Source organism: Bolinopsis microptera, chromosome 2 (genome assembly GCF_026151205.1).
Source record: "Bolinopsis microptera isolate Bmic1 chromosome 2, MBARI_Bmic_1.0, whole genome shotgun sequence".
Classification (NCBI taxonomy): domain Eukaryota; kingdom Metazoa; phylum Ctenophora; class Tentaculata; order Lobata; family Bolinopsidae; genus Bolinopsis; species Bolinopsis microptera.
Window position 1 is genome coordinate 12,731,664 of NC_087073.1, and position 19,655 is coordinate 12,751,318.

Sequence of the window (19,655 nt, forward strand, 5' to 3'; positions counted from 1 at the left end):
AATGACGGTGGTCCACTTGACCCCTAAGTTTTAAATTTTTACAAGGCAGCTGATCTGACACGATTTTAATTCCGTTTAGTACTGTTAAATTTCGGCATCTCTGATATCGTGTCTCTCGTTTTTTGTTATTGGAACTATTTGATAGGTAGATCAGCATGCAGTATTTTATTTTTTCTATTCTATGACACTGACAGTTTATGGAAACTATTGTTAGGAAATTACAATAAATTATCATGAAATGTGTGGATGCTTTTCCAGGATTTTCAATTAATGCTACTGAATTGGAATGTCACGTGAACAAGTCATAATAACGATATTGACTATTGATTAATTGAGAATTGCTCAGTATGCTATTGCTGCACATGAGGGATCAATGCAGCGGCCGTATGTTGGACTTAAGATCTTAAAGAATTTCTGTTATGATCGTTTTTTGTGCTTTTAGTTTTACAAAGAAAGCTATTACAATGCGTTTTAGATAAGATATGCAGTCAGTTGAACATTTTTAAACTTCCAAACATTCCGGAATCATGTGTCGAAGGTCAATTGAAGTTAACAATGAGGCTAGTATGCATGATAACAATTAGAGTTAGCAATTCTGAATTTGGACGCTATTGTTTATCTCAAATATTTGTATTTCTGCACGTTCGAACAGAAATAGGTTAAACACAGTCTCTTTTAGTTTACCAATAAAGTTTGCCATGTCGGCTTTACTATTTTACTGCTACAACCTATAATAGAATATTTTTCTTCAGAATTGTATTAAAATTGAACAATGTTCAAAATCGAAAAACAAATACAGAAAATTTAGACTCAACTTTTTGATCCAGCATTTTCTGAAGACATCACTTTTATTGTGTGGCCCATGCCCCATATTTTTATTCAAATATCGGAAATCAACTTGCTAATTTCTGTTATTATTAGCCATGAACGAAACAGGAAACGATACAGGAGATCCAATGTTGACCCTGCCGGTACAGGCAGCATTTGCGACCTCAATGACGGTGTTCTTCCTAGTTGATATCCTGGGAAACTCCCTAGTGATACTCGCAATCATCACCAATCCTAAGCTGCAAAGCACCTCAAACTTCTACCTCTTCGCTCTCGCCGTCACTGACATCTCAATTGGTAACTTAGTTCAGATATTGTGCTTTTTCTTATACATTTTTACAATATTTAGCATCATTTGAGCGTCTGCGTAAGAATTGGGATCAGGGAGAGGGTTAATAATAATAAGAGGGTTTGGGATCAAAGTACTACTAAGTTAGTGTTAGTGAAGATATGGTCTTGATAAATGATTATTTCATCATGTGGTGCGAGTAATAACGTCACTATAACATAACAATAAGATTGTATTGTATAAAGGACACACCCTCCATTTAGTGTACCACTATTCACAGTGAGCTGGTGTACCTAGCAATTAGGATATTGGATATAGGTGGCTCATTACACTGCATCACACCACTCACCACTCACCACACAATTCACCACTTTATTCACCACTTTATTGACCAGTTAATTTGCAACTTACCAACCAGTAAAACTGTAAAACACCGGTCAGCTCCGGATATTACTTCTGCAACGATATAATAATATTGGGCATCTTATTCAAACAATTAATTTATCAGTAAAATATGTAGATTAAATTGAAGCTTAATAATTTACAGGCATGGTCGGGACTCGGGACTCCAGATTTTTAAGTTTCCCTAACCTCAATAAACCAGGTATCAACACGATGTTGCCCGCAACGATAACTGTGAGTGCTCAACGCGGTGTCTTGCCCCCTTGGATGTGTACTCTAACCAGCTTTGTGGATACCATGACCCTCCCTGTCTCTCTGTGGATCCTGTCAGCTTCCTCTCTGGACAGATGTGTCATGATATTTAAACCCTACAAGTACAAGTGAGTTGGTCTTCCGGCTTGGTCCGTAAACTCAAAACTTGGATTGTCTGGTTTTTTGGTGTGATGTTGACCCTTTACTAAAGCATATATAACTTTACTTTCGTTTTAAAAGCACGTTCAAGATTTCAAGTGGTGTAGGCTGATCTTGAATGGCTAAAAGGTCTGTTTGGGAAGCTGCAGTGCATGCTTGGAGGTGCATGCGAACAAGTCTGAACACTTATAACAAGGGCATGTATTATCACATTTTAAACGCTACTTTTCAGTCTGCATTTGTAAACTTCTAAACGCTGTTTGTGTATTTTGTTCTCACCCTCAATACTAAGCCTGTACAGGGCGTGGATAAACAGGAAGAAAACGTTCATCTTTATCGGGGTGGTGGCTGTCTCCTGCGCTGTTGTGTGCTGTCCTATCTTCACTCCACAAGTAGCCAGCTCTTGGAACCTCCACAGTTACACCTGCGGACCAGACTTCTTTGAAAATCTGGACTACTTTGCTGCTTACTGCTTCTTCACCTTCCCTCTTCCTATCCTTATCGTCATCGTCAGCTACGCTATCATTTTCTCGGTAAGGAAATATTTTTACACTTCCAGTATAACAAAATCCGTCATCCGAGTATTTGGTGACGATGCTTATTATTTTAATTTTAAATACAGTTGAATCTACAATTGAAGAAGCACTTTGCCCCTATTTGAAAACGTTTTCCTTACTAGGTGGTGACATCACTGCAGTGTAGAGTAAACAGACAGAAGATTCGAGCAACAATGACCGTTCTGGCGGTCATCATCTGCTTGCTGGTTTGCATTTTGCCTGTCTGGTGCCGTGCTCTGTACATCCTCTTCTACATCAGGGCATACGATAAACCTCCCCAAATCTACCCTACACTTGAGATATCCCTTCACTGGCTCCTCTTCAGCCACTCCGCAATCAATCCCATCATATACGGACTCATCAACCCCCAGTTCCAAGCCAGCTTTAAGAAGATCATCTTCTTCTTCAACAGTGATACCCCCAGTTTCGCTGATACAAGGAGGGGAACTTACGATGGGGCTACTACAATGAGCGTTAAGAAACGCCCCTCCCCAAGACCACCTTCTAGTCAGTGCCACAGCGTGGACAGTGTCAAGGACTCCTCCATGAAGGAGAAAAACAGTGTTAATAACACCGAGAACTTTCTGCACGACATTTCCTGTTCCATTCTCCGCAACAACAAGACCTTTCTTGGGTTAAAATTCTCGAAAATCGGCGGCAAGAGACAAAATCTGAGCAGCACCTCTCAGACGGGTGGAAACAATATCTCTGACAATCCCGATAGTGAACCTTATTTCGAGTCCACTGTTCAGACAACCACGCATGTTTAGGCCACCTTAATAAAAATAAATATATTTTATACACTTAGTTATTAATTTTAGTCTTAGTATCGGCTGCTTAGTGCTCCCCCACACCACAACAGATTATGTACTAAGTTGTACTAATTTAAGTGATTGTGACTTAAATGCAAACAAACTGGTTAATCGATTCAACTTTGCATTATAATATTCGAATTGCAACGTGCAATGACTTCCTCGAAATTTGGCTTTCAGCCATCGAAAAATCTATAATTAACTTTAATTTTTATCCACTTATTAACTTTTTGCAGCTATTTTTAGTGTTAATTAGATGTCGCTTGTAAATATGATCAACTTTATTCCATTTGAGCTGGCGGATTGGTCCGATCAAGGGATTTACATTACGCTTAATGATTATTATTTAGGATGATTCATTCCTAATAAATATCATCCGCTCGAATATGTTTTAATTATAGTGGTATGGTATGCTGTAATCTATTTCATCTTTATGTGAAATATCTTATTACTACGTATAGTACTGAACGATTTACGAAGCACGTTAAGAATTTAATTAGTTGACTTGATCACTTTCTCATTTAGATTGGATCTGTGAGGTCAGAGGTGCCGACTGGAAATGAATATCTACTAGCAGTTCACATCTATAAAAGTCGCATTAGGATAATATCCATAGTTTTACTCCTTTTTAAGCAAATTGGTCTTACGTCTTGAACTAATCAGTAAATTTCGAAAGCGAAATAAACATTGCAAATTCTACACTCTTGATCAAGAGAAACTTTGAGAATATATTTCTTTTCCATTCTTATAGAATTTACTTGATACTTCCTTTTATTATGATGATATGATATTTGTACGGCACGAGGTTTGACGTGGGTGAATTTAACAGGAAAGTTCAAGTAAGGTAAAGGCGATCTGGTATTCTCTTTTTCAATATATCTCTAGATATACAAGTTCCTAATGGTCATGAATAGTAAAATGATCGTGTTACAAATACATAGGTTAACTACTGATAAACATTTATATATTTGCTCTCCGTTCTTTCAGCTCATTACTCATACATTTACTAAGGGGAATCACTCTATTAATATTATGTATCGATGAAAATGTATGTACATGTAATTGTATAACTGATTACTATTAGTATTAATATTATATACCATTCAAGATTTTTACTAAATTTAATTTTGTCACTGTTGACTTTATTTTCAATGATAAGCAGTGGCGCAACTTAAGGTAAAGGAGGGTTGTTTTGGAATCAGCATTGAAAAATATATCGAGTCAAGCTACTTTAATACCTGGCGAGTGATTTAGTGGGACAGACTTTAATAAAGTTCGTCAAAATTGTCCCACATTCGAACATTATTTGCTCTGGCCGATTGTTAGTTTCGTGTTTTTTCTATAATAACCCAGAAAAAAATGGGGAAAATTGGCCAAGGAATGAAATTTGTACATTGTAGGTCCCGAAATTTGGATGCTAGGCTCTGCTTCTATATCGGGAATTAACTGAGGATTTCAGGCTTCAGTGTTTATAATGTGGTGGACATCACGTGATAGTCAAACGTTTAGAGCGATTAATTAACCATCATCCGATTTTTACGGTTAGGGTTAAGGTTCTATTAAACAGTTTTGTTCGTAATATAACGTTTAGGTTTGGTGCTATTGATTCTAGATATAGTGTGTTGGCTATCAATACTAATAATCTCAAGATGTGTGTCTGTCTGTCTGTCTGTGGGTAATTTCCGAACAGCTTAATCAAGAAAACAGTAAGAGTTACGGGGCTGGTTTTTTTCGGTATAGTGCCGACAAAACGCTGACCAAGCCAAATGATTAAGGTTTTTAAAATCTTAACACTCTCTCTCACACACTCTCTCTCTCCCCATTTACAGCTCCCCTAATTACTGCTTTGTACATAATTAGGTAATTTGGCAGTGGAGCCTATTACGTATCACTATTAGTATTGGATACGTATTAAGTGATGGGCGCTCAGAATTAAATTTACTCTAATGCGGTCGGTTTCAACTGAGCCAGTTTATAGAATTATACTTTTTCACTACAATTTTAACTTTTGCACAGTTTATACTTTTGCAATTCAAGTTGCAATTCATTCAGTTGAATTTCAACTGCGATAGTGAAGTCCCGGCCGTAGGCACGGGTTACACTAGTAAAATAAATGTGATTAATCTTATAAAGCGAACGGTAGAGGCTTTTATAATTAAGAATACTACAATCTACAATAGAAAGTTAGTTTATTTACTCGAGCGTGCTAAATCACTCTATAGTCGATCTTCGAGATTGTTCTAAAAGGGCCCCCGACAGTTGAAACCAACATCATTCGATGTATTTTCGGACGCTGATTCTGAATCACCCCCATGGCATAGGGTTAAAATACTGACGAGATATTGGCGAAAAACTGTCTCGATCACGTGATATGACCGTATAAGGAAGTTAGTCTAATTTCTCGTTAGGGTTAGGGTTTCAGCATATGCTCTTGTTAAGGATTGGGTTAGGGTTTCCAATAGTCGTTCAGGACCAGCTAGAGAACGGGTTGAAAAAGTCACGTGACAGTCGAGTGTAGAGTGATTAATCATCATCCTTATTTACTACATCATTACTTTCCATTTCCAAACTCTTGGCACTTGGTGCGGTGAAATGAACTGCATGTGTTGGGGCTCACTGCATGTGGTGGGGCTCACTGCATGTGGCGTGGTGCCTTGTTTAGACTAGACTTAGAGGGTATGATTAATGATATTATTGGTGATAAAGAAAGCGCCCCGCGACAGGATGACTATTGAAAGTGATGGTTATAGTTTGTAGGGCTATAATTATGGTATCAGATGATCAGACGGGTAAAATTTACGGACAAGTTCGGTGAGAAACGTTTATCTACAAGTACATATAATAATGTATGTAATAAAAAAGTAAATGCCTTCACTGGGCCTTGGCAATGGCAGTGTGTTTGTAGGTTTATTCAACGGACTTTAACTTGGACGGACATTAAATTAACGGAATTTATTTGAACGGACATTAAAATGAACGCTAGGGCCTCCAGTGTTCAAGTAATGTCCAAATAAGGTCCGATAAGGTATACATATTAATCATAGATATCGACAACAGAATCCTATACTTATACATTATAGTCTTGAAATTCTGTTACCACCGCCCCTCGAGCGTGCTAAATCACTCTACAGGGCCCCCGACCGTATTAGAGTTATAAGGAAGTTAGTCTAATTTCTCGTTAGGGTTAGCCTTAGTCATAGTGCTTAGGGTTTCAGCATATGCTTTTGTTAAGGCATAAGGATTGGGTTATATAGGGTTAGGGTTGGGATCAGATTATATTAGAGGGTTAGAGTTTCGAATAGTCGTTCAGGAAATGCTAGAGAACGGGTTGAAAAAGTCACGTGACAGTCGAGTGTAGAGTGATTGTAGGTTTACAACCTACCAGGACGCGCGCCGAGTTGGACTCTTCGACGGTCCTAATATATGGAACAAATATTTTACGAGTATCACCCGTTAAGTAAAGTAATTAATCATCATCCCATTTAATTAAATTCTAACTCACAATTTGATTGATTTTTGCAACCTTCCAAAAAGTTTGAAATCTTGGACCTGATTTTTAGACGATATTTAGAAGCCAGTCAATTTTAAAATCGACTTAAAATGTTTAAAAGACCTACAGCAACATTTTATTCTGACAATCTCTTTCAAATGATCTTTAAATATATTTTGAAAGTTTCAGGGTGATAAATTTTAAAGTTCGATGTTCAGTGCGCGCAATTGAAAATCGCTCACACAACACACAAAACATGAACAATTACTCATTAACAGCTGATAAATATTACTTCCCTTTATGCATATTATATATTGTCAATTGTTAATGGACTATCCCAGCGCGCGCTACTTCGAAGAAATTTAGACGAGTAACATCCGTCAAATTATATACAACTAAAAAGTCAATTTCGACCCCCAATTATCTAAAAGTAAAAAGGAGTTTAATAATAAAAAACGCTGGATTGAGCAAATTATTGATTATTACGAATTTTTATTGTATTATTTTAATTTTCGTATATTTCATGACTTAAATTGTAAAACTTATTGTTCCTTCTTGTAATTCAGAGTTTGGTGAGCGTAGATTCTCAGTAGTGGCTCCAAAGATATACAATTGTCTGCCAGCTGCCTGTTACCATCACCTCAGCTTGTCATACGTTGTATGACCCGCCGCGCACGAGTGCGCGGCTCCCCTGTATCGTCAGGACGTCATAGTGAAACCCCTGTATCGTCATAGTGAAACGACCGTGGGGGTCGCAACGTGATACAAACCTCAGTTCAATCTTTGGAATCTTTTTGTAGGTTTACAACCTACCAGAACGCGCGCCGAGTTGGACTCCTCGACGGTCCTAATATATGGAACAAATATTTTACGAGTATCACCTTCACATAGCCATGTGTCTACGCGTACTGCGTGACGCGCTTGTTTCACAAGTAAATAGATTCTTTGCCGCCTTCGGCGGTCGCGCGCTACTGCAAGCGAAAGGGCTCTGGTTAGAGCAAAGTATCACCCGTTAAGAATCTTTTAAAGCTTTTCTAAAAACGTACCTTTTCAAACTGTCCCCAGATGAACTTGAAAATCTTAAACGATAACTATTCTGGTCATATTTATAATTCGATCTTTGCATAATATATTGTAGCGCGATGCACTACTGGGCCGCGCCGCGCACCTTCTCGCAACCACACGTATGCAGATCTCGCAACCACGTATGCAGATCGGCGAGATGCGAAGGTCGAAGGATTGACATCGTGAATCAACATAATATATTTAATTACCATTTTCGGGCTTTAGTATTGACGTTATATTTTCAAGCATAAGTTATCTTTTAGTTCAGTTTTCATGATATTTTCTGGGATGACTAGTTCAAACACTGCTGAGTATAAGTTTTATTTTAAAAGCGGTGTTATTATGTATTAAATTTCAATTTATTATTATTATTATATAGGGTCATTGTGACATTATGTGTATATTGTTTGAATACTTTTTATATTATGTGTATATTGTTTGAATACTTTCTAACTAAGTTAAATAACATAATAACTAGTAACAACTTTAAAAAATCTTTTTGGCCAATATCTCCTGTCACTAATAGTTTAGATCAGACTTGCCCAATTTTACCTCGCAACAGGCATTTTTTCTTGATTGGAAGAACATACCCTAACCTTGAATGACCTTAAGGAATTAAACCTAGCATGGAGTCACCGAAACAGTAACTCATTTTACTCTGGTAAAATGTGGGCTGTCTGAACCACAGTATTAATGTTGTGTCTTGCAAGGTACCATTAAAAGATTATAGATTTTTTGCAGGGCCCCTCTTTATATAACCCTCTATGACCGATTTTCTGATCATTTTGCTGAGTCAACCAGAGGAGACTGCATAGAGGTCATCAGCGCACCCTCTGTGTTTGATGCGGGTTTTGAACCAGTAATGTTCCAATTAATATTCTCTTCAAACAACCACTGGACCACCACAGCTTTTTAAACATTGCTTGAAGATTTTAGAAAAGATAATCTTGATAAGCAACCGTCATTGATGACAAACGTGTGCTCAATGAACTTCATTTGGTCTGTGTAATCTCCTGTGGTTGAGGTCGATTCAGCCCTTGAATATTTTGAAATCTGTGATTGAGGGTTAAATGTCTGAAGCAGTAGTGTTTACTAAAGGCACTCCTTGCTCATGTAGTTCTTATAGAGATGGCCAACCAGATCTAATTTTGTGGCTACATATAAATCTGGGGGGGGGGGGGGGGGGGGGGGGGGGGGGGGGGGGGGGGGGGGGGGGGGGGGGGCAACCATATTAAAGTATATTAAAGTATATCCCCGGGTCAAAATCGGAAAAAATCCTACATTTTAATTTTTTTTAATTTTTTTTTTTAGAGAGGCTGGGCCTGGTTGGCCCACGAGAGGATAGCATATGAATGCTTTGCCTACCTCTGGGGTATGGCAGTCCTGTGGGAGGATGCCAGTGGAATCAAGATGTGTAATCAAGGATGATGGTAAGTGTTGTGGGGTGTGTCATAGATAAACGCTTAAGTGGTGGTTGAGTGTGGAAGAGAGAGGCGAAATAAGACGGCGTTAAAGTAGTCGCTATGTTACACCTGTCTGGTCCAACTCCTCTGGCACCACTAAGCGTTTAGTGTGGTTTGTAAAGTTGACAATGGTGGAGATGTGTTGGTTGTCGAATATGTCATTGACAGAGAGGTAGTAGTCCCGGAAATATTGACCTCTTATTTGGGCAATAGCCGGGCACTGTCCGAGAAAGTGTGAGACAGTCTCCTCTTCGTCGCCGCATTTAGGACAAGCACTTGTGTCTGATTTGCGAATGGTGTGTAGGTGTTTGTTGAGGCCACAATGTCCCGTGATGAGGTGCACTGCAGTTCTATAATTTTTTCTGTTGTTACTGAGTGTAGTGTTGAGATTTTTGATGATGTTGATGTTTTTATGTCCAAGTGTCAGTTTAGTGTGTCTGGGACCATTAGTAATCCATGATTCTTGATTAAGTTTTGTGACTTTGTCGTTGATCAGGCGTTTGATATAAGATTGTGGAATTGGGCAATTCAAAGTGGATTCACTGGATGTACCATTTTTGGCCAGCTCGTCTGCTTTTTCATTACCCCACAATCCAATGTGTGCAGCTATCCATCTGATCTCTAAGGTGTTAGTGGATCCGAGTGTATTGAGGGTGTCGTAACAGTCTCTAGTAGTCCTACTCCTCGTTGAAGGTGAGGATATGGCTTGAATAGAGGAGAGACTGTCTGACCATATGATGATGTGTATGTTTGTATAAGTTGATAGATATTTACAAGCTTCGATGATGGCAGTGAGTTCTGTTTGATAAACGGTGCAATAATCGGGAAGCTTGAATGATCTTTCATCTAGTGTAGTGTTGTTGTTGTCTGTGGTGATAATATAACCAGCCCCGCTACCTGAGTCTGTGCGTGACCCGTCTGTGTAGCAGGTGATGGTTTCACTGGGGATGTTGTCGATGGTGTTTTGGAGTGAGCCTCTATATCCAATGTTGTCAGCTCCAGGAGTGGTGACCGTGAAGCGTCGTTCAAGCATCATGGTTGGTATAGATAGGTCTCTCTCTGCTTTGGGTGGTATGTTGAGATCTACCATGAATTGTTTGTTGATAGTGGTGTGAGTTGTGAAATTTTAATATACTTTAATATACCTACAATTAGAAGATTTATATTCTTCGTTACGATTTACATGATGAACTATATTTTTCACTCAGATTCGCAAGATAAGCCTGTTTTAGGACTAGTACATGAATTTCCATCCAGATTGGTCAAAAATTGGCTGAGCTATGAGCTTAAAAAAATATGCCCATATTTGGGCATACGCTTTTGCCCAAATTCGCTTTTGCCCAAATTCGATAAAATTTTAATATTTTTTAATGAGACTAACTCTATGTGAAAGATATAACTCAGTGTTTGTTGAATATAGTGGATACTAAGTAAAAAGACCTCCATGAACAAAATTGGGAAAATTGCACATAATATCTCGGTTCGGAATACTAGCCAAAATGACTTCATTAAAATTGAAATAACTCCATCAGTTTTCAATATTTTTTCAAAAACTTTTTGGAATCGATTAAGAATTGCATTTCAAGCTTATTTTGGGCAACAATTTTTGATGTAGGCCTCCAAGGAGATAGGGATATATTAAAGTATATTGTAGGTATATTACAGTATATCCCCGGGTCAAAATCGGGAAAAATCCTACATTTTAATATACTTTAATATGGTTGCCCCCCCCCCCCCCCCCCAAATCTATGAATCTCGATATAATATATTCCAGGGCAGTTTAGCTCTGATGCAAATCAATTTTCTTATCATAAACAGAAATATTTTTCAAATACTTTTAAATGGTAAATTATAGCTACTTATTATTTTTATTACTCCTACACGATTAGCCTTGAAAAAGTCACTTCTAAAGCTGCGACATGCTTATAATGATTCGGCATGGACCACGAGCGATTATGACATAATGCAGCTGTCATTTGAAAACAATCCCCTTCATCAAATTTAATCCAGTGATCTCGGCCCACAGGCTCCTCCTATTAAAAAATTTTGATTTTGGTAAATGTGTGCTGACTCCACCACCTATGTATTTAATAACCTAATATTTAGTGTATTACAGGTAGAAATTGACTTAGGTAGGTATTTTTCTCTTAGGTAGATATTAAGAACTTGGTAAATTTCTTATTTGTATGACTATTTCCATTACTGAGACGTTTTTAGTATTTAATTTAGGAGGGTTTTTGAAATTTTTATAGGACTGGTTCACAGTGTGAACAGATTCCAGATTTATATATTTTTAAACTGATATTTAATAAATGATTAAAAGAACCAATTTTAAAGTTGCCATACTAAAGCCATTAGATCCAAAAATACACCCATTATGCTCACTTTAAAACAACTCTCAATCAGTAGGCTGTCACTCTATTAATGCACCACACCACTACCTCCACTGCACTAATAGTTATACAATAAATTCTACAATCCTAATTTTGTATTGTGATGGAGACCGGTGTCCATACAAAACATTTACTAGGTTGCCGTTTGGTGTGTGCAATAGCGAACAGCACACACACTCCTTTGCCCCGTCAACCTATATCTAATCTATTTAAAGAGTGACAACCATACTGCACATTGAATTAGGATTCTGTTAAATATCAAATTGATTTTTTGTAAACTTGTTTAATCTGTAATAAATGCTGATAGTTGGATATTATCTGGTTTGAAGAGACAAGGACAAATGAAACAAGGAAGTTAGGAGTAAGGGCAAATTTTCTGCGTCAACGCCATCTTCAGGCTAAAATTGGTATAAATGTTAGTATATAATTGTAAATGCTTCTATACTAGTTAAAATGCTAAATTGAAATTACACACACTGAATACAGGTTACATCAAATGGTATTATATATTACATTGAAAATGGTGATGTACACACGTTTTACACTCTGTCCAAGTACATAATATCTACTGAACATGAGGGTCGTGTGCTATTTGTTTAAATTTGTCTTTGAATATGTTGTAAAAGAAATCCCTTAAGCTTCTCGCATTCTTCTTTGTTATTGATACTAGGTTTAAATAAATTAATGTAGTAAGCTTCTGTCACTTTTCGTTTAATGGTGCTATATAAGTTAATTTCTAAAATATCGAAAGAAATGTCTGGTTCTAAGTTATTGTGAAACTCTGAATAATGGGCAGCCAACGCATTATCAGGATAGGTTAAAGAGGATAGGATACATTATGTGTCATGTACAAAGTCACGTGTAAATTATGTCAAGAGCTATATATAGGGGAAACGAGTAGAACAGCACACGATAGATATTCAGAGCATCGAAGAGCAGTCAACAGGCCTTTAACCTATCCTGATAATGCGTTGGCTGCTCATTATTCAGAGTTTCACAATAACTTAGAACCAGACATTTCTTTCGATATTTTAGAAATTAACTTATATAGCACCATTAAACGAAAAGTGACAGAAGCTTACTACATTAATTTATTTAAACCTAGTATCAATAACAAAGAAGAATGCGAGAAGCTTAAGGGATTTCTTTTACAACATATTCAAAGACAAATTTAAACAAATAGCACACGACCCTCATGTTCAGTAGATATTATGTACTTGGACAGAGTGTAAAACGTGTGTACATCACCATTTTCAATGTAATATATAATACCAAAAATGATGTAACCTGTATTCAGTGTGTGTAATTTCAATTTAGCATTTTAACTAGTATAGAAGCATTTACAATTATATACTAACATTTATACCAATTTTAGCCTGAAGATGGCGTTGACGCAGAAAATTTGCCCTTACTCCTAACTTCCTTGTTTCATTTGTCCTTGTCTCTTCAAACCGGATAATATCCAACTATCAGTATCAATCATGAGACTAATAAACAGCGAACTACTCCGTTATTTGATACTGTAATAAATGGCATAAAATTGAAATTTTTGTTTAACAGAAATTTTTGTTTAACAGAAATTTTTGTTTAACTGGTTAGTTTTGATAACTTTAAATTTTGCAGAATGGTTACAACAACAATGTTATCTACCTTGTGGGAGTACAGCGCATGGGCAGCCAAGTGGTCTACTCTGTTCTTAATGTTAACTCCCTTATTCTTGACAGTCTGGTTTTACCTTATGTCAATCACTGCTCATGTTTACCGTTGGAGAAAAAGAGAGGTGTCAGAAGCATTTAATGACAGCTTTTGGGATGGATTTAGGATGTCTCTTGCTGCAATCACAGAAGCTCAAGGAAAAATTTGGCACAATATTGAATTTGATGGACTACAGCATTTACCCAAAAAAGGTGGTGCCTTACTCGTTGGCTACCATGGAGCTTTACCGTTAGATGCATATTACTTCCTTGCTCATTGTATTTTGGAGAGAAGAAAACTGAAATTAGTAGTTGACAAGTTCTTGTACAATGCTCCTGGATTAAGGCTTTTAATGAAAGTATTAAATCTAACACCTGGCACTATAAGTGGCTGTGTTACTGCTCTTAAAGATGGGGAAACGTTAATGATTTATCCAGGAGGGCTCCGAGAGTCTCTTCTCTCTGATGAAAAATATGAACTCATTTGGAATGCACGACAAGGGTTTTCTCGGGTTGCTCTTGAAGCAGATGTCCCTATCATACCATTCTTCACTGAGAATATAAGAGAAGCTGCCAGATCAATCAAATTTTCTGCTAGATTAGCCTCTTGGCTGTACGAAAAAACTCGACTACCAGTTATTCCTATCATTGGGATATTTCCTGTGGAACTAACGATGCACCTTGGACGCCCCTTAAGCTTTGATGATGAAGAAGAGCCAAAGATTGTTGCAGAGATAGTTACTCAACGTGTTACCCAACTAATAGAGACACATCAGCGACGTCCTGGAAGTATTTTGAGAGAACTTTATAACCGGTTTTGGGTGAGAGGTAGAGGTCATCCACATTCAGATTGATTTTCACATTAGCCCACAATTAATGATAAATCTGTTGAATAAGAAGGTACAGTAGAGCTTGAAATTGTTTTTACATATTGATTTAATAATTTAAATTGTGATTAATAGATTATAAACTGCCTCGTTTTGTTAATAAAATGCAATTAGTTTTAAGAGTACATGGTGAGTTATCTCATGGTATCATGCCCATGGTTTCTGTCTGTATATATAACTTAGAAATGTTCGATAATTTGAGTTATGGATGCTGTGTAGGCAGCTGGATAGGATGAATGTTAACTGTTTACATTGAATTTATTTGTAAAATGTACATAAGTGTATAATTACTCTATTAAGTTGATATTAGTAATTAGATAAAATAATTAACTTATTTTTGATCAGACTTTGGAAGTTAAAAATACCTTACTGTAGGTTGGATCAGGAAAACTGCATGAATATTTTCTCAGTTGAGGAAAACTGCATGAATATTTTCTCAGTTGTCTTAACATTTCGATTGTGAAAGTGACATCTTCAATAATATGGGAGACGCCTAATTCATTGTACAAACTTTTCTGCTTTTAATGGCTTCCAAATTTACATAACTATTGTGCTACTAACTACAAGCAAATTTTGATCTCAAACTAACACTTTAATCTGAAATTGACTTATTGCGAAAGTTACCAGGAACCTATTTAACCAAATCGTTTGTACAATAACTCCTGAGCAATTATATGATTTTGCGATTTAAAATGGAGGTTTGACCAACTTCCAAATCATTATATAATTTTTGTATCATGAGAAATCGTATTGTTTGAGTTTGAACAAATTCATTTTAAATATAAAATCCCCGAATATGAATTAGAATCATCAGAATAAATATAAAATTTGATTAATAATTGAAACTAATAGGAAATTAGTCTTTATAATATCTCCATTCGAATTCATTGATATGTCATGGCATTGGTTGCAGGTTTCATTTAAACACGAGTAGAATTCTGCACAAACATTATGCTCACATTTGGTTCCTGGGAGATCTTTCCTGCACGTGCATGACTTGTTTGAGCTTGTGTTTTGAAGGCAGGCTTCATTCTTACAGTTCTTACAGGAAGCTATCATATCTTGTTCACTAGATATTTCTGTTAAATCTATTAAAATTTTATTATTTATGCTGTCAACCATATCAGTCTCTTCCTCACACCTTAATCCTTCAAACCCTGCCTCGCACTGACAAAGAAAAGATCCCGACAATTGGATGCATATTCCCCTGTTCACACAAGGGTTAGGTTTGCAGGATAGAATATCACAGTTCTGTCCTATGTAACCTGGATCACATACACAACGGTGTCCTGATTGTAGATTTAAACATAGTCCATGAGCACAAGGTTTATCAGAACAGTTGTCCTGTATTGCCCTCTCACAATGCCTCCCTCCATAACCCACAGTGCATTCGCAGGTATATCCATCAGCCAGCTCATGGCATATTCCTTTGTTACAAGGATTTGCGTCACAAAAGCCATGATGACTGATTTTATTAGTACATTGCAGACCCTGATAACCCAAATTACATTCACATAAAGTGTCTTTGTTCTGGTCTAACACGCAGTGACTGTTCTCGCCACATTCGATATCAAGACAAGGGTCAATGATTCCACATCTTCCAGTTAACATGATGTCGTCCAGGGCAGCATCACTCTCCCAGAAAGAGCCTATGATTCCTGTTATCTGAATTACAAACCTTTCGTTAATTCCTAATGGAACCATTGCTGTGTTCCACTGATTACCCTGGTCTCCTTGACTTGACCAGATTTCATCAGAACTCCCTCTCTGTTGTGTAATTGAAACAGATATTGCTCCCATAGTTTCACCATGCATGTGATAAGCAAATGATAACAAACAATCTTCTTCTGATCTGGAGAGTGGGCCCATCTCTATGACAGCTCTATCACCCTCCTTTTGAGGTTCTGAACCCTCTATAAATAAATAGTAACCATTTCCTAGACGAGTAGTGTGGTCAGTTTCAGGACCTGTTCCTTTGGAAGGTGTTTGTCCAGCCCCCTTGGTCCAGCTAAAGTCACTGTCCTCTGAGTGTCTCCAAGGAGGACACAACCCCTCCTCCATGTCACACATGTAGTCAGCCTTTATCTCGCATCTCTCTCCTGTGTAACCGTAAGTACAGTAACATGTAAAACCGTTTATTTTGTCTTCACAGGTACCGTTGTCTCCACATGGAATAAATTCACATTCGTTTATTTCATTTTCACAAAATGAACCGTTAAAACCAGGAAAGCATTGACAAGTGTAATATCCTATTTCGTCGAGACATTGACCATTTATACACTGGTTGTCGAGACAATTATTCACATCGTTGAAAAGGGAGCAGTCTGTAAAAACTATGTCGTCAATTGCAATGTCTCCCTTCCAACCAGAGCCTTTGATAGCAACAAAACGGATTTGGAAGAAGAATTTCTTTGCAATGTCTATTTTTGCTAAATGCCACTGATTACCTTGGTTCCTATTTATTCGAAACAGTTCAGTCACTGCAAGTGGTTGAGGTTGGTGTGTTACCAGCTCTACAACCAATGTTCTAATATCGGTTCCGAACATGTGATACGCAAATTCAAGTTTACATGACCTCGCTGAAGCTGGATAAATTGGGGACACTAGCTCAGCCCTAGTTCCAGCGTCCACTACAACTGAAGCTTCAATGTACATGTACCTCCCAGCTGTGCTTCTCAAGGTGTGATCCAGATCAGGACCAGTCTCTTCAGACAGTGTTCCACCTCCGGTGATGTTCCACTTCCACTCCGTCTCACTCTGCCACCCACACATCCCACTCTCAAAGGAACACTCCCCACACTGGTCACTCTCATCGCTCCAGTCTCCACAGTCGTTGTTAAAATCACAAACACTACTGTTCCGAACACAAACTGCCAGTTCAACACAACCGAACATTCCCTGAGGACATTCCAGAAACTCACAGTTATCACCCCTATACCCCTGACTACACTCACAAGTGTACCCTCCCAACTTGTCCAAACATGTTCCCCCATTTTTACAAGGTTCCTCCTCACATTCGTCGATCTCCTTATCACAGAGCAGACCGTGGTATGCCTCGTTACAGATACACTCAAACCCCGCAAACAGGGACTCATCAGCACGGCAAACGCCATTTCCGCAGGGCAGCAGTGCACATTTGTTATCATTCACGCTGCAGTTAACACCATACCAGTCCTCAAAACAAGAGCAATGATAGAAGGGAGGAGACACTCTCTCTTCACACCGACCTCTTTTACAAGGGTTATCTGAACAAGCTCCCTTAGGGCAGCAATACATCCTATTAGCTTGCTCAATATCTAGAGGGCTCAGTCTGGATCTCTGTCCCATGGTGATGCGATTATTAAACAGGGACTTCTTTTTAGCGACCATTGTAGGCCTGGTGTGGTTGAGAGCGAAACTAAATGCTCCATAATGCATGATACTGTTGTAGTCATACTCAACTCCTCGCGAGTCAATCTGTGTGTAGTCCATCTTGTTAAAGTTGTGCTCTTTTCCGGGTTCGATGTTCTCCCAAACTATCCGCACACTTTGGTCCCTGTCAGGGCGGCTTTGCTCGTGCCAGAAACCCAGCGAGTGGGCTATCTCGTGTGTGACTGTACCCATGTACATGCATGCATCATTTATACTGACTCCTTGTCTCCCTCCTGCTTTCCCTGGAAGATTGGAACATTTTACTTGATGATAACAGGGAAGTTTAAAACTGTTTTCGTCTGTCCAGATCGGTCTCTTGAAAAACGCCAGATTCAAAGAGACTTAGTCAAAGAAATGAGAGATAGAGCGGCAGAAGAGAAGAATAAAGTGTTTTTCATAAAGGCTGGTAAAATCCTTTGCAGAGATAAGATTGAAACTAAGGCCGAGGGGCGAGGAATAATATGGGTCAAATATATTTGTGGCGAATTAATTGGTTTGAATTGACGTTGCTAGCTTGAGTGTTTGCAACATGTTTTAACGCTCAGTTTTTTGCTTTTTAAAGTGATCATACAGGACTTAGCAGTTCTCGAGAGCCTATGTTTAGCATAGTTAATCTCTAACTTGCACATCAAGAGATCTAGTTGGCATTCATCTCAGTGACAGTGTTCATAATAACTTATATTTTATCTTTTAACATATTGCCTGATTAATAATCACATTTATCATCTATCAGTCATATAGAGATTAGGAGTTATCAAGTATTTTGTGCTACTTTTTTACATTAATTTTGTATCTATAATAATATATATTTGAAGTAAACATTGGCCAGTAATCAAAGCTGGTCTCCAATCGATCGACTTTGGTAGTTCTGGTGTCCGAATGAGATTTAATATCAGATTAGAGCTCGGCAATTGTAAATGTATTTGTAAGTTTTTATCCGTTATAGATAATGTCGACGCTAATAGCATGGTCGAGATTAAGTTATAAGGTTATACCGTTACGGTTTACCTTACAAATTCGATTATTTCGAAAGAGGACCTCAGAATATACCCATGAAATGCAGATTGTGCTGAGACATTATCGCGTAAAACATTAAAACATAATTATTGTATTTATAAATTAAACCCGTGATTCCATAAAATCCTTACCCACGGTAGTAAAGCATCCGGCTCCGTTGTAAAACGAGAGATAATCCCTCTCACTTCGTCGAGGTTGGAACCTCAAACAAGTGTTAGCCTCCCAATGAGTCATCGCAGATTTTATAACAGCTAGTTTATCAGGTGAGATGGAGTGATCGAACTCGTAATAAACCACACCGTCAGCCCACAGTCGACTAGTCCCCACTGTAGCTGCTCGTTTCTGCCGGAGTGATGTGGGGCATTCAGAGTATAAAAAGGTGATGTTCCTTTCTTTTGATAGATTATCTAACATGACGTCAACTGGTAAAATATCGTCACTAGTCCCTCTGTCGTCATCATCATCATCTGATGACCTCATTGTGTCGTCAACAAACTGCCCTGATTTTGAAGCTTTATCAAATCCATAAACCAAGTCCACAAACTCATCACGAACAATGTCCCCTTCAAAGAGCTCCACATCTGAAAGTTGTCTGTTTGCTTCTAAAACAATACCTGAACTAGAACTGTCCCTCTGCTGTAAAGTATGTCCCTTCAAACGAAGTTCCCTTCTCAATCTGACATGATTCCTCCAAGTATTCCTGTCAGCTGAGATGAACAGATTGCTGGTGAAGATGGAGAGGTAAATTAGGAACTTCATATCGTTGCTGCTGCTCAAGATTCATTGAAAGTTGTATTGGGGAGCCTACTCAAGGAAACAGTGCAAATCCAAAAAACCGCCGACAAAGATTACATGTAGTGATCACATCTGGCCTGATAAGGTGGATATGATGTTGGTAATCGACTGCACTGTTTGCATTGACCTGAAGTTAATTTG

The 19,655-nt window shown here is 38.0% G+C and overlaps 3 protein-coding genes across 4 annotated transcripts; 2 read left to right on the top strand and 1 right to left on the bottom strand.

Annotated features, from left to right (window-relative positions):
• Nucleotides 1-918: 918 nt before the first annotated feature.
• On the top strand, nucleotides 919-4,406 carry LOC134826598 (octopamine receptor Oamb-like). 2 transcript variants are annotated; one of them, XM_063839029.1, is made up of 4 exons: nucleotides 919-1,125; nucleotides 1,722-1,899; nucleotides 2,223-2,463; nucleotides 2,610-4,406. In XM_063839029.1, exons 1-4 carry the CDS (start codon nucleotides 924-926, stop codon nucleotides 3,255-3,257), a joined length of 1,269 nt encoding a protein of 422 aa, XP_063695099.1. In that variant the 5' UTR covers nucleotides 919-923; the 3' UTR covers nucleotides 3,258-4,406. The 2 variants fall into 2 exon arrangements, with proteins under 2 accessions (XP_063695099.1, XP_063695100.1); XM_063839030.1 differs by having other exon boundaries at nucleotides 2,232-2,463.
• Nucleotides 4,407-13,332: 8,926 nt separating this feature from the next.
• On the bottom strand, nucleotides 13,333-19,655 carry LOC134811123 (neurogenic locus notch homolog protein 1-like). Its single transcript, XM_063817860.1, has 2 exons — nucleotides 18,851-19,655; nucleotides 13,333-17,944 (listed from the first exon to the last, which is right to left on the bottom strand). Exons 1-2 carry the CDS (start codon nucleotides 19,476-19,478, stop codon nucleotides 15,102-15,104), a joined length of 3,471 nt encoding a protein of 1,156 aa, XP_063673930.1. The 5' UTR covers nucleotides 19,479-19,655; the 3' UTR covers nucleotides 13,333-15,101.
• LOC134811124 (DGAT1/2-independent enzyme synthesizing storage lipids-like) lies at nucleotides 13,338-14,698 on the top strand. Its single transcript, XM_063817861.1, has one exon. It carries the CDS (start codon nucleotides 13,350-13,352, stop codon nucleotides 14,256-14,258), a length of 909 nt encoding a protein of 302 aa, XP_063673931.1. The 5' UTR covers nucleotides 13,338-13,349; the 3' UTR covers nucleotides 14,259-14,698.

Bases quoted from the DNA above. Each gene is read 5' to 3' on its own strand.
- LOC134811124 (XM_063817861.1), top strand. From the start codon at position 13,350: ATGTTATCTACCTTGTGGGAGTACAGCGCATGGGCAGCCAAGTGGTCT.
- LOC134826598 (XM_063839029.1), top strand. From the start codon at position 924: ATGAACGAAACAGGAAACGATACAGGAGATCCAATGTTGACCCTGCCG. The intron at 1,126-1,721 runs GTAACTTAGTTC...TCAATAAACCAG, and splicing joins CGTCACTGACATCTCAATTG to GTATCAACACGATGTTGCCC. The intron at 1,900-2,222 runs GTGAGTTGGTCT...CTCAATACTAAG, and splicing joins TTTAAACCCTACAAGTACAA to CCTGTACAGGGCGTGGATAA.
- LOC134811123 (XM_063817860.1), bottom strand. From the start codon at position 19,478: ATGAAGTTCCTAATTTACCTCTCCATCTTCACCAGCAATCTGTTCATC. The intron at 17,945-18,850 runs GTAAGGATTTTA...CCAATCTTCCAG, and splicing joins CGGATGCTTTACTACCGTGG to GGAAAGCAGGAGGGAGACAA.